We start from the raw sequence: 15,056 nt of genomic DNA, 5'->3' as shown, positions 1-15,056 counted from the left end.
AATTAAAATAAGAAAACAGAAATCAGGAGCAGAGAAGAATAAAGTTATGAAACATATTACTCCAAAAGGTACCCAAGGCTAAAGCTTTCAAGAATAGGTTTAGATCAATTCATGAATGATCTCTAAGTTACTAAGGAAGATAGATATTTGGGAGAAAAAAATCTGTTTAAGTTTTGGATGAAGAAAAATAAGAAACACTCTCAGAGAACCTACCCTCTTAGTTTCAGCAACACAATTGTGCCTGCCTAGGTCCTCTAGAGCTACTGTCAGAGATCAACGACTGGAATGAAAGAAGCATGGGTCTGGCCTAGAGCAGTCCTTAGATCTTACAGGAACAGGCTTCTGCCCAGTGCATTCTCCAAGAGAGTAAAAAATGCATTTTTTTTTGACAACATGCTGAACATAGCCCCAGACAAACACTGCTGTACTTTCAATTTTCTGTCCTTTTCCAAGGACAATGTTTTTGGAGCCACCACCACCTCTATAAAGGGAATGATATAAAAAATTCTGAGCATGTTGGCTACCTTATAGGCCAAGGAATGAATGCAAGGGAGAAGGAAAGTTTGTAACATCCGCAATATGTCCATTTTACATTCTCAAGGCATTCTTTACTTTGCTGGCTGAAGAAATGACCTCACTGACAAGCTGGTGAGCATGCTTATTTCCCTGTCTTGGAGCAGTGTTTAACTCATCTGAGATCTGGTCTGGGCTGAAGGAACGCTGCAATTTGCAGTCAGGTGTGGTTTATGATTGGCTTCTCCATTCTCTTGATCTAGGAGATAAACACACCAGCTGCAGAGTAGCTGTGGGTAGCAGCCTGAGAATGAATGAGGGAAAGATTTTCCACTAACAAATATTACACGTAAATTCATCAATCATTTCAAACTCAGAAAAAAAGTGATCATCCTTTCTCAAAGGATTCTTTGTGTTATGGAAATCATTTTCTGTTCACCTTTGTGTGCCAGTGACAATTAGATTTGGCAAAATGAATTTTAGTTATATATAGAGTATGCTTAGTGATTACTAAATTTAATTAAGTGATCTAACTAATGCAGGAAGATTTAATTTTAACTATATGTCTTTAATATTTTCATAGGGGTACCTTGCTAAAACCAACTCTTCTTGGGTTTTCATGGCACTTTATTTACCATTCAGGTGGAATCTACAAAAATAAAAAATAGTGATGGACAGCCCACTACAATCTTTATTCCACATGGTATCACTCCATGCAAAACGGATTTAGTATGTTTTAAAATATATTAGAAAAAACTAAACTCATGTGGTAAGAGTGTAATATTTTTCTAAGTCCCCCAAAGATACCTTAGTCACAGCTTCTTACCTTTGATGGAGGATTTGGCAACGAGGCTGAAGGTTCTGGCAGCCTAAGCAAGTTAAAAATAAGAATCAAAGTCATGGTTTTTCATAGACAAACAAACAGAAAGACAGGGCCAACTTAAGACTTAGTAAGTCCTACTTTTCAACTTACAGCTTTATCTCCATATATCTTCCTGTTCAATTACCTCAGTGTAAAGAATGAAAGTTTTCTCAATAAAAGAGTCTTTATTTTGATATGTAATTCCTTGTTTTGGCGTTGTCTGAACTAAAAAATAAAATTAGAACCCATCTGTTGGAACAGAGTTGCTTTTCTTTAGCCTCTATAAATTTGTGTTTGGGTGTTGGAGTGTTTTTTCTTCATAATAAAGATGCTAACATATATTTAAAGGTGAAAATTATTTTAACTGTTCACAAAAAGCCACATAAATTTCAACTTTTCTTCCATTAGAAAGCAGTTTAATTAGCATACCTTTCTTCTGAACTCTTCAACCAAAACTTAAAAATGTTAGTGGAAAGAAAGGAATCTATACAAATAACGGAGTACAAAGACATGAGGTCTCTAACAAGATAAGGCAGCATAGAAATCTGGGGATATTAAGCAGAGGGATATGATTATCAATTTGAAGCAGGCTTTCAACACACTTTAACTATTATAGAAACCAGCTTCCAATCATTGTTTTTTAAAGTAGTACCTCTGGAATTTGCTAAAACCAGTAACTATATCTATTAAAAATTCATTTTATCTTCATGACTCAGAGGATAAAAAGGATTTATAAGGATCAGGAAAAGCTATTAAATCATCACACGCACAAAATCTTAACAACAAAATTAAGTAACGATTTTGCAAAAATCTAGAAAATATACACTTCTTTTTCAACTTAAAGTCTAAATGTATAAACTCTTTATAAAGAAAGGAACATACATTAAACCATTCTTAAAACCCTTCTTCTGCCCCTCAAAGACACAGATTGTGTTTCATGTTACTTTGACTTCCAAGTCTTGGGCATAGTAAAGTCCCTTTAGTGAACATCTAGTGATAATAGTGCAAATGATACAAATATTTTATAAATTTTTAAAAATTCTATATTCCATCTACTCTTTCCATCCCTTTTTTCTACCTCTTAAAATGATCATAAAGAACCAAATTAGTTAAGTATAATTGAGGATAAAATTTTAACGTAGTTAATCCTCTAAAATCAGACCAAGCCATAATTCCAATCTTGACATTAACTAGTTCCTGCAATCTGTATCCATCAAATCAGTTCATTCCAATCATCCATTAAAAATCACCTCCAAGGCACAAAGTAATATGACACAGCTCAAGAATAATCTTGTATCATAAACAGTGATATGATAAGCCATAAGGAAACCCCACTGCTGGGGAAACCAAGAAACAGATGGTACTTCATTATGACTGAAGATAATCAATACTTACTTTAAGTATTTAGATAAGTCATCACTTAATTCTTTAGGGATGTAATCAGATATCAGACCATGGGCATAACGAATATAATCCTCTGAAAGAAACAGAAGGAGGAGTGAAAGTAAAAAAAATAGTAATTATGGTGGTTTTACAGTCAAATTGACCAGAGTTCAAATTCTGACCCTATCTGGATAAAGGGAACTCACTTAAGCTCTAGCCTCAGTTTTCTCATTTGTAGAATGGTGATAGTAATATCTATCTGTCAGACTAGTGGGAAGATATGATGGATGAGATATGATATGGGATGATACCAAAGATATAAGATAAAACAAGTATAATACAGTAGACGCTCCCTAAATGACAGTAAAAACAAAAACTCAGGGTTGCTTTCTTAGTCGAAACCATTGAATACAAATAAAGTTTAAAAATCAGCTATAACAATATGAAATAGTCATGTCTTTGTTAAAAGGGTAATCTTTTCTAAGCCTGTTTCAATAAAGAATAAATCTAATTATTCAAAGTAATGAACATACTCATTTAAGAGAAATAAAATACCATATGTCTCTACTACTAGGTATTTGCTTTATAAGAACCCTGAAAAAAATATATATATATAGTTCTATATGTACATATTGTTCTATATATAGTTCTACATACACACACAGACACACACACTCCCAAACTAATAAAACACTTAAAAAAACCAACTAACTCAGCAGAATTTATCATCATTAGTTCTAAAGTATCTGGATTTTCAGTACTAAAATGCAGCTCTGGCAGCAATTAGAAACACAGTTACATAAGAAGACAACAGAAACTGTTTCAAAACTCTGTTCCTGAATTCAATATTTTATGTAGAATACAAGCAGATAATCAAACTTAATCATAAGATGGGATAACCATGCGGGGATATAAACCACCAAAAGCAGACCCCAGGTTTGCTGCTGGGATATTCATTCACTTCCTTTTTTCCATTCTCCTCTGCTCTCAAGTCAAAGTAACAATTTGCCTTAGTATTACATAGAAAATGACTGCCGTCTGGTGACCACCTGACGTCAAAAAGTCTTCAGTAAGAGATTTTCATTGTCAACGTAGAACTGAAAGTTATCATTTGACCCTTCTTAAAATTGCTCATGGTTCTGGGATAGTCATTATCCAACCAGTCATGACTAGACAAAGAAAACTATTTTAAGAAAGTCAACATATAGTTCATTTGCTTCCTCTGGTACCAAACCAAGCTAAATATCTAAAAAAGGAAATAATGTACAATATGTAAAGCTTACTTTACGGCCAGGACACTAAATGGCAATATATAGCCAAGCCCAGAACCTTAATATGTAGAGTACTGGTAAAAGCACTAGACTTAGAACAGAAGATCTTGAGGGTAAGTTACTATCTCTCCATTTAAAAAATGAGATGATCTGTCTAAATAACCTCTAACATCCCTTCTTCTACTTTTAAAACAAAATCTATGGTTTTATCCATCCATCCATGGATGCATCTATCCACCCACCTATCTATCCATTAATCATCTATCTCAATCCCTCATCTTCTATTGTTAAAGCCAATTAAAGACACTGACAGCTGGTAACTCAGTATGGCAAAGGTGCTGTCCACCACTCCCAGAATAGCAGTAGCCAACTAGCTATCCATGCAAGGCAGATTCCTGCAAATCAGATCGCCTGAATTACTATCAATCACAAACAGGCCACTATTCCTAATTTTTATTTATGTAATGACTAAAGCCATATGTATACCCTGAACAAAGGAACAACGAATTGGAGTTTAACGTCAGAATAATTTCTGTCTCACCATTTGAGATTGTTAACTGTATTATATAGCTGTCCTTATTCAACAATACATATAAAAATAAGAGGACTCTACTTGGAAAAGAAAATAATATACCTTTTTGAGATTATGAAAGAATAACCTAAAAGAAAAATTGCCAAGCAAATCAATTTTCATCTAAAATCAAAGTATATTGATCCCTGTATCAGGAAACATGCGTCTTGAGAAGAAAATGCAGACAGATGCAGCCACTGGAACAGTACAACTGTGTTGCAGGAACCGTATCACAAAAAGGTTATGAGTGTGGGCTTGAGAGACAAGCTCCATAGATAGCTCAGCTTTGCCATTTACCAGTTGCGAGACTTTGGACAGGGCCTCAAGACGCTCATTATGAAATTTACTGGGAGGGCTGGATGAGATCATATTTGTATAGTGGCAACTTAGCAAAGGGCCTGGCACACAATACACCCTCAATAAATGATAGCCAGGGTTGTTACTACTATCAGTGTAAAAGAAATATTTGCTGAATAAATAACTTAAGTATCAATGAATAACAGAAGTAACCTATCGTAGAAATATTCTTTGCTTCTGAAACAAGATGCACACCTGCCACAATGTATACCAGGCATTGGTAGGAATATGAGGCTTCTGTGACATTAAGATTTTTAAATCTTAAGATAGGCATTTACACATAAGCAACTTACTCCAGACAAAAATCATTTCTGATAAAATGCTTTACTTACCTTCCTTGTCAGTGGAAACTTGGTCACCAGAGAAAAATGCAGTTGACTGTACCCGGCAACTGACATTCACATTATTGGTTTTTAATGCTGCTGTAGTTTGGTTAACCTACAAAGCAACCAAGAGGGGGAAAGCAGCGTATTTTCAACTTAACTTTAGAAATCTACGACTTCATAGGTGGCCTTCAAACCATTTAAGAGATCTGCAAAGATGTATTCGAGAACCCAGAAGTATCTTCACCAGACACCAGAAGATGAGAAATGGCTGCCCATTTGAAGAAAGGCTGAGTGGCAGCAGTATCTCTGGATGATCTCACTACATGGACTGCCATGGCCTACACAATATGAGAGGCAACATATTGTGATAATTGAGAGCTCTGACTCTGGAGTCAGGCTGCTGGGCTTGGCTCTGTAACCATGGCTAGTTACTTAACCTTTCTGTGGCTCTATCTGTGAAATGGGGAAAAAAATAACATCCACCTCACAGGACTACTGTGAAAATTAAATAAGGTAATATATGTAAATAAAGCCCTTAGAATAGAACCTGGCATAAAATTTATATGTAATAATTTCCTAAATAGAATAATATAAATTTCCCACTTCCTAGGAAATATAATCAGTAAGTATAAACTCCTCTTCGCTATTCATATCCTTTTCCCTGGCTAAGAGCAAAAGTAAACATCAAGGATTCTGCTCCGCATTGATGCTCATTCTTCGTCTACATGGAATACTACTACTACTACTATATCACAAATGAAAAGTGAAACATGGCACTCTAAATCTTTCCACTACTTTGCACATTAGGAGCCTGATTATTCTACTGGACTCATTTCCAGCTTCTCAGGCTTCCAATGAGCCTGGTAACATGATATGACAAATAAACATGATTAATTTATTATTATTATTTATTAGACTTTAAGTTCTGGGATACATGTGCAGAACATGCAGGTTTGTTACATAGGTATACATGTGCCATGGTGGTTTGCTGCACCCATCTACCCATCATCTAAGTTTTAAGCCCCACATGCATTAGATATTTGTCCTAATGCTCTCCCTCCCCTTGCCCCGATCCCTGAAACGGCCCCAGTGTGTGATGTTCCCCTCCCTGTGTTCATGCGTTCTCATCGTTCAACTCCCACTTATGAGAGAGCACATGCGGACAAACATGATTTTTCACATAAAAGATGGAAGAGAATCTTAGGAAACAGTACTACAACTACTGGTATACACTGATCTTGCAAAAACTTTATCATTATTCTATCTGGTTTAGTGAGATTCTTAATCAATGTGAAAGTACATATTATCCTTAGACCAGTGGCTTTCAAAGTTTTTTTTTAAATCACAACCCCATGGTAAGAAATGTACAGCAATCCAATACTTAAACACATATAAATATGTTTCATAGAGCCATACTTAATACTTGCCCTTCCTCTGCTATATTTTAATACATCCCATCCCATCCTAATCTGTTTCATTGCAAGAGAAATACTGGTTGTGACCTACTAAATTGATTTGCAATTCACTGCCCCAGTCCTTCCATTAGGTCAAGATTCTTAGAATCACTAAGATACAGGCTTTGCCTATAAGACGACCCCTCCTCAGCATCCAGACCCTGAAAGTGGGACATACTTCCTCTAAACCTGAACACCTTTGCCTGGCTGTGTCCCTGGGTCCCTTTGCCTGGCTGTGTGGGAGCAACATTACCCTTGGAGACACCTGCAGAACTGACAGTGGCCAACAAGTACCAGGCCTGGTATCCTCTTACTTGGAAGACTCAAATCTACACCAACAAATTATTTCATTCCGTAGTAGGATCAGGGAGAAATGAGAATGCAGGTCATGAGAAAACATAAAGTTAACTTCAGAGATACACAAGTTAGGGAGGATTGAAAAGTCAAAGCCTTCTTCTCATACTTGGTATCTCTACACAGTTTTCCTCTTTTCACTGAATATACAGGATGGTCTCTGGATTCAGACTTACTGCCTTCTCTGAAAATTTCTTAGAGAACTGAATTTTTTTCTTTTACCACAAGGCACTAGAGAGGAACTATACCTTTTTTCCCAGCCACTTTAATGTCTTCTCTTTGCTGTACTTGTAATATTTCTTGTTGTCTATTTCTGGATTACATTAAAAGAAAAAAAAAAAGACTCAGCACAATGAATTTAAAAAATAAACTCATAAGGTTCTATCATATACAAGTTAACCATTTAAAAATATTTCGTAAGTTTATATTCTTGAAAAACTTAATTTACAAACCTGAGAACATACTTGAAATGTTTTTTTAAATGTTAGTAGTAGTGTGGCTACCTCAGGAGTCATCAACCACTAAATGAGTAAGAATTTAAGGACACCATCCAATTATACACACAACTCTGTAGAAAAGGTAATTTTAAAACCTCAGCAAACTAATGTGAAAGGAAAATAAATCTTGGTGATAGGGACAGGAGGCAGGGAAATTCTGGGCAGAAGAGGGCCAGTCCCTAGCCACGGCCCTACCCTCAAGCCAGACTAAATTGTGTATTCAGTGGAAGGCTGATCAAAAAAATGCAACCTTTTGTCTCTTCTCTATGTCTAATGTGGAAGCCCCCACTTTGAGTTGTTGCTGCCTTACTGGACTAAACCAGTGTACACCTGACACATATTGATTGATGGCTCATGTCTCCCTAAAACATACAAAAGCAAACTGTACCCCCAACCACCTTGGGCACACATCTCAGGACTTCCCAAGGCTGTGTCATGGGTGCGTCCTTGACCTTGGCAAAATAAACTTTCTAAATTGACTGAGACCTGTCTCAGATACTTTGTGTTCACAGTAGCATACTAAGCAGTCTTAACTGTTTTGAATAATTTTAAGCTCATCTCAATGTTTTCAATGAAACACTTTTTTTTTCTTAAAATAAAAATGAAAATCCCAATAAAGAAAATTGAAACTAAATGCAGGTATCTATGAAGTTCACTACATACATTCAGGAAAAAAATCTTGGTAACTACTCAGTAGTGGCCTGGTGGGATTGGGGGAGCATTAAAAAAAGATCTATCTATCTTTTAACATATTACCAACATAATCATAGCTCTTTCAGAAGATTTAGATTTATGGTAGGCTCAACCTGGCCCTTTATGGGGATAAAAGTTTCACCTCTTATAAATTACACTTACTCTCTTCACAACCCACCCAGCCTTATATACCATGCCATTAAACCATGATTTCCTCTGCAACCTTTTTCATTCATGGGATTTCTTCTTTATGTGCAATTAGCAAGGGCAGCACTTCCACTCCAGGCCCCTCTGTCCACGCAGGATTTATCTTTATGACCACTAGTAACCCTTGGGTCTGATGTGAATTCACCACCTCTGAGTTATATAGAATGAGGCTCTTTCTCCCTTCTACCTTGTGATGGGAAATGGAAACTGTCCATTCAGGGGTCATTTTCTGCAGTCTGTTAAATTGTATGGGAGAGGGGTTGGGAGGTCCCTGGCCTTAGTTCCTGTGAATTTTCTCCCTGTGTCAGCCAATGGTTGTCAATGCTGTAGGCAAGATGAGGCAGGCTGGATTGAGGGCTGGACATCTACAGCCATCTCCTTGGGACATGTCACTACAGTAACAAAAAAGAGGGACAGGTGCAAATAGCATTGTCAGGAGTGTGAGAATTCCAAGGTGCAATGTCTGCTGTTTTGGAGCCAGGACTACCTGGGCAAACAGCCTACTGTAAACCAAAGCCAATGGGACTGAACTCAACTTCCTTGGAGACCATGTCCCAACCTATGTACAAACCAGGGGAATTCTAAGAGCATACAGCAATCACTAAATAAATATATGCTGCTGAATGGCTTTTAGAAGTTATATTCATTGCCTGAGAAAAAAAAAACAACTCCAAAAGAAGCTCACTGCTCAAGGTTCTCCCAAAAATCCTACCCTGATCTGGCATCTCACTTCTTTCTTGCGTCTACCTCCAAATTTTCTGAAAGAATGTCTACCATCTGCTGCTGTTTTCCTTCCTGTCTCCCACTCCCTGAGCCCCACCAGGAGGTTTCTCCTCTGCCTCTGGGCATTGTTCTCTAAGAAGGTGCAGAGAGCACACACTGAGCCATGCTACCAGGGCTCATGCATACCCCAGCACATGCTGTCTCCTTGGGAAGCTGCGTTGCTCTCAAAGCCTGTTTCCCCATGTGTAAAGAGAGGCTTTTTTCTCACTGGGCTATTCTGAGCATGAAATGTGATAATCCATACAAATCCTATAGCACAACACCTGCCACTTAGCAAATACATAATATTAGCAAAGACATCATGATGCAAAAGATGATTTATTAATAAAAAATAAGAAACTAATGTTTATTCAGGTCTGTGCTAGGTACATGATACACATTTCCTCATTGAATGGTCAGAATGAATCTCAGAATCAATTAAAAAACCATGATTTGTCCCCATCTTTGAAGACTGGGTCTGAGCGACATGAAGTAAACTGTCCTAAGTCACTGAGGAAGTAGGCAAGAGCACCCAACTCCCACCCACGCTGACATCAAAGCTGTGGATCTGATGTTCACTTTACCAAGATCACTAGGTCTACACTTTCCTCAGTACCTCCTAACAACCGGTTTGTGGGAAAAACCTCTCCTCCATGGCATATATAAAATTGCTATTTTTTATGTCTCTAATGACTTGTCTGATTCTTTTCCCAGCTCTGCTTCACCCTCCTCCAAAGCAAACTGTATCCTTTCATCTGGTGTGATCTCCTCCTGGCTCAACAAGACTAAACAAACTAACTGGGAAGCCCAAAGCCCTGAACTGAGGCTCCATGTGTCTAAAACCCAGTGGCTCATCTTCCTCCCACACCACTCTCCTGGATATCAAGGCCTAAACCTCAGAGCCAGTGCTCACACCGGCCTTGCCTCCCACATTCCACCTCTCCATCCCATGGGAGGTAGCAAGTGTGGAGAGAAAAGGAGCCAATATTATTTTGGGGGAAAGGGGGAATTTAAAAAAAATACTGTGTTAGAAATCAGGAGGCTTAGCTTCTAGTGCTGGATCAGTAAATTTTTTTTAAAAATGAATTTTATTTAGATGTTCACACAATGTTCATGTTCACACAATGGACACACCCATTTTAAATGTACAATTTGAGGAGTCTGGAGAAATGTATGCAGTCATGTAAGCATCATCCCCAAAGTTCCCTAGAACCCTTATGTAGTAAATTCTCCCATGGCTACCCAGACCGCAGGTCACCACTCATCCATCATTACAGCGTAATTCTTGCTTTATTCTGGAACACCATAGAAATGAAATGATACAGTATATACTTTCCATGTCCAACTTCTTTTGCTCAACATTATTTCTGTGAGATTTATCCATTTTGTTGCAGATAGCAGTAGTTCCTTCCATTGTACTACGGAGTAGTAGAACTCCTGAGTTGTAAGAAACTGTAAGTGGCTTTATCATTGTAAGCCTTGGACAGCCGGGTAGGTAAGTTCCAACTGTCCCACAACTCACAATCTCCTTTATTCCTTAATGACATTTTTCAAAAACAAAAGATAATACTTTTCATAAAATACAATTTATAATTTTTTTACAGTTAGTGGGTTTTGTGTCCTAAAAAATCTTTGCCTTATTCCCAAGGCAACAAGGATTTTATCCTATGCTTTCTTCTAGAAGCTCAATAATTTTCATTTTTGAATTTAACATAGTGATCCACTTTGATTTAATTTTTCTGTATGAGGTGAGGATCAATGTTATTTTTCATATGTATACCAAATTCTTCCATCAACATTTGTTGTAAAGACTATCCTTTTTCCCACTGAATTATCTTCACACCTTTGGGAAAAAAAAATCAATTGACCATATAAGTGTAGGTTTATTTCTACATTCTCTATTCTATTCCATTTATCTATACATTTATCTTATACCAATACCACATTCATTTTATTTTTATTTATTTTTTAAATTTAGGGACAGGGTCTCACTGTGTTACCCAAGTTGGAGTGCAATTGTGTGATCATTGTTCACTGTAACCCTGACCTCCTGGGCTCAAGTGATCTTCCCTCCCCAGCCTCCCAAGTAGTTGGAACTACAAGTGCATACCACCACAGCTGGCTAACTTATTTTATTTTATTTTATTTTTATTATTTTTTTTGAGACAGAGTCTCAGTCTATCACCAAGGCTGGAGTGCAGTGGCACAATCTCGGCTCACTGCAAGCTCTGTCTCCTGGGTTCACGCCATTCTCCTGCCTCAGCCTCCTGAGTAGCTGGGACTACAGGTGCCCGTCACCACACCTGGCTAATTTTTTTGTATTTTTAGTAGAGATGGGGTTTCACTGTGTTAACCAGGATGGTCTTGATCTCCTGACCTCATGATCCACCTGCCTCGGCCTCCCAAAGTGCTGGAATTACAGGCGTAAGACACCATGACCGGCCCACAGCTGCCTAATTTTTAAACTTTCTGTAGAAATGGGGTTTTGCTATGTTGCTCAGGCTTGTCTCGAACTCTCAGCCTCAAGCAATCCTCCTGCCTCGGCCTCCCAAACTGCTAGGATTACAGGCATGAGTCATTGTGCCTGACCTCCACATTTTCTTGATTATAGTAAGTCTTTAATTCAGTTTGTGTAAGTTCTCCAAATTTATTCTTCTTTTTCAAAATTGTTTTGACTATTACAGGTCCTTTACATCAGGGCTCCCCAATCCCCAAGCCATCGACTGATACTGACCTGTGGCCTGCGAGGAACTGAGCCACACAGCAGGAGGTGAGTGTCAGGTAAGCAAGCATTACTGGCCGAGCTCCGCCTCCTGTCAGATCAATGATGGCATTAGATTCTCATAGGAGAGAGAACTCTATTGTCAACTGCACATGCGAGGGATCTAGGTTGTGTGCTCCTTATGAGAATCTAATGCCTGATGATCTGAGGTGGAAGTTTCACCCCAAAACCATCCCCTTCCCCACCGCATCCATGGAAAAACTGTCTTCCACAAAACCAGTTCCTGCTGCCAAAAAGGGTGGAGACTGCTGTTTCTGCTGCTTTACGTAGTCATATAAATTCTAGAATCAGTTTATCAATACTTACCAAAAAAAGAAAAAAAAAAGAAGCTGGCTAAGCATTACACTGAATCTATAGAACAACTTGGGGAAAATAGACACCTTAAAAATATTGAGTCTTCCAATCCATGAACATGGCCTATTTCTCCATTTAGTTAATTTTTCTTTAATTTCTCTCAGCAATATTTTGTAATGTTCAGTATATTGGTCTTATACATATTGTGTTACATTTAGCACTAGAATGTTATTTTTAATGGTAGTATAAATGGTATGTTTTTATTCCATTATCCAATTGTTCACTGCCAGTATATAGAAACACAACTAATATTTGTATATTGAGCTTGTATCCTGAAAGCTTGCTTATCAATTGTAGTAACTTCTTTTGTAAATTCTTCTGGATTTTTTCATATATGACAATATTGTCTATGAATAAAGACAGTTGTACTACTGACTTTCCAATCTGTATGCCTTTTTCTTATCGTATTGCACATGCTAGGACATCCACCACAAGGTGAATAGAAGTGGTAAGAGCAGGCATCCTTCTCTTGTATCCAGTCTTGGGGGAAGATTGTGTTCAGTCTTTTACAATGAAGATGATGTTAGCTGTAAGTTTGCCATAGATGCCTTGGAAGTTCTCTTTTATTCTTCATTTGCTGATAATTTATATCATGACTGAATTTTATCAAATACCTTTTCTGTGTCTTTTCAGATAATCATACAATTTTGTGATGCATAAATATGGTAAATTACACTGATTTTCTAATGCTCAACTAATTGTGAATTCCTGCAATAAACCCCACTTAGGTTTTACATATTTAATTTTTAGATATTTGATTTTCCAATATTTTCTTAGGATTTTTCAGTCTATAATCATAAGGGATAATGGTCTAATTTTTTTGGTAATACTTTTGATTTGGTACGAGGGCAATTCCAGTTGCATAAAATTAGTTGGGGAACATTCCTTCCTCATCTATTTTCTGAAAGAGTTTGAGCAAGTGTTATTTCTTTGACTACCATTTCTTCCTTAAAGTATAGTAAAATTTATTAGTGAAGCTAGCTGGGTCTGGAGGTTTTTTTCTCAACTTTCATAGAAAGTTGACACTTGCCAGGAAGTTAACACTCCCTGGTAAGATGATTACTATATCCCAGAAGGCTACACATGGACCCAGTGAATAAATTACTGCTTATTTTTGAAATTTACAAATTTTGAAAAACAAGGAGGTTTAAAATATTCATGAAGGCCACAGACTACCCATAATTATGAAAAATACCAAAGCATATTCATTTGTGTCCTAAATTTAATATTTGTGAGAGTCAGTGAGTTTGATAAAACACGCATATGCTGGAAAGGTTTTTTTTTCCCTTATGTGCCTGGTGCCTATAAAACGGATTTCAAACATCTGGAAAGACTGGGTTTACAAAATAAAGATGGAATAAAAGTGAGTTCACAGTTAAGTAACATGTTCAGCAATTGGGTAATCGGCTCACAAACTTGAATTTCCCTGATGTATTGTTGAACTGCCTCGAGCACATTTTCACTTCTACTTTCTCAATGTTTTCCATAACTGAGAAACTCATATGATCGCTTTCTTTCCCTGCTTCCTAGGGAAAGAAACTTGGCAATTGTACTTGGGATATTTTAATCAGGTAAGTTTTCCTGGCTCTCCCTGTTAATCACCTCAGACAGTGCACTGCAGCTTGGGCTGGCAATATGAAACAAAGGGTTACATCCAAGATAAGGTTCGTGACCCTTCATTAGTCCTTTCCCATACCATCTCTCCACTGAATGTGCACTTCTTTGGCAAGAAACCTGCTCTGAGCCCCACAACGAGCAAACAGAGACACATCATTTCTTTCACTAATAAAGTAGGCAGGGCTAAAGTCACAGCCATCATCATTCAGGGTACAAACAACTGTGGCTAGGTTCATTCACCAGGGAGAAGGCAAAAGGGGAAGATTCTCACAGGCCTCGCAGCCTTTTACCAGGTCTTTAATGCCACAGATGTTTAAGATAGCATCTGGAGTTTAATATCAAAACAGCTAGCTGGGGAATTTGAGTATTTCAGGCTTTACTCTATCTGCACAAGTGCCTATGGAGAGAATGGAAGTTAAAAAACATCGCTTTCTTCTTTACCTTTACTCCCCATCATGGATAGTAACTGACCACTCTTTAGTAGTCATGTTTCTTATTTAGAAATCTAGAAATAAATTAGAGAATGGAAGCAGACACTAATTTATAAATGGATAATAATCCACATTCAAATAAGTAGCCGGTACCCAATGCAATCACTAGAAGAAGGCCCGTGGGGTCACATAGTGCCTAGAAGGTCTAGGAAGTTCCCTGGAGGGATAAGAATGGACATTTCCTTAAGCTATGGAAGTTTTTTCTGTCTCCTTCCCTGTTTCTCTCTCCTTTTGCCACACAAAGGGAAAATATTAAGAGGGAATGTATGAGATTAAAAAAGAAAAATCAAAGCGAGGCGTGGTGGCTCACGCCTGTAATTCCAGCAGTTTGGGAGGCTGAGGTGGGAGGATTGCTTGAGCCCAGAAGTTGGAGACTGGCCTGGGCAACATAGTAAGACCCTGTCTCTGCTAAAGATAAAAAAACTTAGTTGGGCATGGTGGTGCACACCTGTAGTCCCAGTTACTCTGGAGGCTGAGGTGAGAGGATCACTTGAGCCCAGGAGTTCAAAGATGCAGTGAGCCATGATGACACCACTGCATTCCAGCCTGGGTGACAGAGTGA

At 37.8% G+C, this 15,056-nt stretch overlaps 1 protein-coding gene across 4 annotated transcripts in view; it reads right to left on the bottom strand.

Annotated features, from left to right (window-relative positions):
• Positions 1–15,056, bottom strand: part of RNASEH2B (ribonuclease H2 subunit B) — a 78,641-nt gene that overhangs the window by 28,321 nt on the left and 35,264 nt on the right. For all 4 annotated transcript variants that reach the window (XM_007960435.3, XM_007960432.3, XM_073014357.1 and 1 more), the window contains 4 exons: positions 7,340–7,404; positions 5,290–5,395; positions 2,771–2,852; positions 1,340–1,382 (listed from right to left, as the gene is read on the bottom strand). In XM_007960435.3, coding sequence (XP_007958626.2) covers positions 1,340–1,382; positions 2,771–2,852; positions 5,290–5,395; positions 7,340–7,404 — 296 coding nt within the window. The remainder of the gene's footprint in view (positions 1–1,339; positions 1,383–2,770; positions 2,853–5,289; positions 5,396–7,339; positions 7,405–15,056) is intronic.

The sequence above is a fragment of the Chlorocebus sabaeus genome, chromosome 3, assembly GCF_047675955.1.
Source record: "Chlorocebus sabaeus isolate Y175 chromosome 3, mChlSab1.0.hap1, whole genome shotgun sequence".
In the NCBI taxonomy this organism is placed as follows: domain Eukaryota; kingdom Metazoa; phylum Chordata; class Mammalia; order Primates; family Cercopithecidae; genus Chlorocebus; species Chlorocebus sabaeus.
The sequence above is the reverse complement of the archived record's forward strand: the minus strand, read 5'-3'. Positions and strand labels throughout refer to the sequence as shown.